General features: G+C 40.6%; 1 protein-coding gene across 1 annotated transcript in view; it reads right to left on the bottom strand.

Moving 5' to 3' along the window:
- Positions 1 to 472: 472 nt before the first annotated feature.
- Positions 473 to 3,195, bottom strand: part of Klhdc1 (kelch domain containing 1) — a 43,982-nt gene continuing 41,259 nt past the window's right edge. Inside the window, exon 13 of the mRNA XM_021179040.2 lies at positions 473 to 1,925. Within this exon, the coding sequence (XP_021034699.1) occupies positions 1,739 to 1,925 (187 nt within the window). The 3' untranslated portion in view covers positions 473 to 1,738. The remainder of the gene's footprint in view (positions 1,926 to 3,195) is intronic.

The following is a 3,195-nucleotide window of genomic DNA, read 5'->3' as shown; positions in this document are numbered from 1 at the left end:
CCCACACAGGTTAATGAAGAAAACACTTGGTTGTTCGACGGTGATGATACTTTGAGCATCCGTGGGAACCAGGAGGAACCTGGGAGGCAGGACCCAGCTGCTAGGGGGCATGCTACTGCAGTGTGCTTCTGAATGCATTACCGAGCCCCACCCAGTCCGGCCTGTTTCTTGTCTGTAATGAGGTGCAGACTGGTGTCCATTTGTGACCCACATCCTCTGTGCCATAGTGTTCTGTCCTTTTATGGGCTAATTGTGTGTATGTGTTCTTAATTATAAAATACTGGTATTTAGGTTCATAATAATAATTTCCCCCCAAGAAGTATATTATTTATAAAATTCACTTTCCAGATCTGTTATACATACTAAAAATGATAAGAAAAATTAAAAATTCACACTGAAAAGTTTAAGTTTTATTTATTTATTTATTTATTTATTTATTTATTTATTTATTTGATATTATTATATTGTGTGCATCATATGTTTGGGCACATGTGAAGGTCAGAGAGTGGTCTTTATGGCGTTAGCTCTCTCCCCCTGGCCTATGCTGGTGCCAGGATGGAGCCAGGTCCACTGGGCTCGCTTAGCACTTTGCACACTGAGCCACGTTGCCAGCACCACACTGAAATGAACTCTGATGCACACTGACAAAGCTGTGAGGCAATAAATCTATACTGTGTTCAATAAATAGATTGTAAACACAAAGTAGTCCAACACATAAATAGAAGCTTTACACATCCAAAATACAGCATGTATAAAACATATCTACAGTTTAATCAAGTACAGTTTTCACTATAAATTATATACATTATAGAAATATACTCTCCCAGAATTGTAAAGGTCAGAAATAACTTATATGGTAACAGTGAGGGGGGTAATGTCATAGATTGAACCCTTTAGTAATTCATTGTAATGGAAAGAAAGTAATTAACTGTAATGGAAGGAAGGCATATAATATGAAGAAAGGTGTCTCAAAATGGCCTAATACCGTTTTGACTAATGTAACAGTATAACCTCCCGTTTCTGGATGGCTGGCCCCAAGAGCAGCAGGAGGTTGTCAGCATGTGGACACGAGGCCATCACATCTGTAGAGCAGCATAGCTCAGGCAGGTGGGGGAGGTTAGTGAGTCAAAAATACTGGATTACCACCCCACATTACTTACAAATAATATTTTAGAAACACTTTTCCCAAAGCAAAGTATATCTTCTCATGTCTCAAAAGCTACTAATAACCCACATGCCAACATTTCAGAGCTGGTAGAAAAACCGACCTCCGCCCAGTCATAGCGGGACGGAGCCAGAACCACTAAACGCTCTTCCCTGCTCAACAATGGGGACGGAAAGTTCTATTTAAGGAGACACTTAGGTGATCTTAATGTGGAAGTTAATTAGGAATAGTTTTATATCTATGTCCACAGTTGTATTACAGGATTTCTGAAGATCTTAGAGCTATTTCTGTTTTTCAAATTTATATAATCTTTCAAGAAAAGTGTGCTCACCAAGTTAAGATCTGTTGCTACTGTACTTATTTCCAGGAAGAACACATTCTATTACAAGCAAATCAGTAAACAAACACACAGATACATCTTTAACTACATCTTATTTCCATATTTCCCGTACCATGTAATCACATTAGCAAAACATGTGTTTCCCACTGTGTCCTTGAATCCAGCCTTCACTGCAGTGGAGGGTGGAATGTGTGGTCTGATGCAAACATGCAGCCACACTGGACCTGGAGGGCTCAGCAGCTACTGACTCTCGGCTGCTTATTTTCTGTCTCTTCCTTTCGGATTCTTTGCTCCTTTCGGTAATTAGCTGCAGTCCAAAATGTTATTTTTTTGAGGACTTGCTGCAGAAGTTTAGGAGGTAATAAAGATATTTGACTTTTTAAAATGATAGCATTTTTCCCAATGCAGTCAAGACATGACCTGTCAATAAAGCATAGAGAATGGTTAGCACCTGAACGCAGGTTACACAGGACCTCTGCTCAAGTTGTGTGAGCTGGGCTAGAGCCTGACTCTCAGGGATGGCCTGAATGCCAGGCGAGCACTAAAACTCAGAGCTAGTCCTCCGCACCAAATTCAAGCAGGTCTTTATCTGTTTGGTGGTTTTGGCTGGAAACCTTAGTTTTTAATGGTCAAGCCATATCTCAAGGACTAGTTTTGTTGTTTTTCAAATTTGTTGTGTTATTTACATGTTATTTACATGTGTGTGCATCTGTGTGAATGTATGAGATTCACATGAGAGAACAAGTATCCCAGAGGCCAGAAGTGGGCATCATGTCTCCTGGAGCTGGGGTGACAGGAGGAGAGTCACGGATGCTAGCACCAAACCAGCTCTTAGGGAGAGCAACAAGTGTTCCAAACAAGCCATCTCCAGCTAGTTTGCTCATTTGTGAGTTATGGACTCACTCTATAGCTAAGGCTGGGCTAAAACTGAAGGTGATCCTTTCATTATGGCCTCCCCAAGTACCAGGGTTACAGGAGTGGCTGTGGCACCCGGCGAGCTAAGTATTCTTTTTTCCTTCTCAGTTAATTTTCACAAAAAATCAGTGTAAAAACTCTAGATAGCAACATTTGAGCAATGGAGCCAGTGTTTGCTACTTTGTGGGTTCTTTCTTCCACCCTTCTCCACCCCTTTTCTTCCAACCTTTCAACTCTCTAACACTAGATAGGAAAGAAAAGGAGATAGAGGGGAAAGGGGAAGACATTATCCTGATGATTAGGGGCATCAAGTTCCTTGGGGCAAATTTAATCTTCACCATCAATATATCTAATCTTCTTTGCACATGACTACTTAATAAATAGCGATCAACAGCAACCAAACAACAACCCACCAAGCTCCCAGGGTATTTATATACCCTCTGAAAAGTACCTAGGATTCTAAATGTCACACTTTTGCAGAAACTATTTGCAGCTAGCAAAAACACGCCTCTGCTAGAGCACAAGGCATATCTTAGTCACCTGCTATGGATAGTCTGAAGCAGCATCATATCTAACACCTGGGATTAAAATTAAATCATATTCTTCTAATATTTCTGTGTTTTTGAAAGAAACCAGAACTCCAAACTGTCACTAGAGAACAAAAATCAAGGAAATAGAAAATGCAATTCATCATGCATAATTATCTTTAATTAAAAGGGTTCGGGGGGGGGGGCTGGTGAGATGGCTCAGTGGTTAAGAGCACTGACTGCTCTTC

The sequence above is a fragment of the Mus caroli genome, chromosome 12 (assembly GCF_900094665.2).
Source record: "Mus caroli chromosome 12, CAROLI_EIJ_v1.1, whole genome shotgun sequence".
NCBI classification, from domain to species: domain Eukaryota; kingdom Metazoa; phylum Chordata; class Mammalia; order Rodentia; family Muridae; genus Mus; species Mus caroli.
Note: the sequence above shows the minus strand (reverse complement) of the source record. Positions and strands in the feature narration are given on the sequence as shown.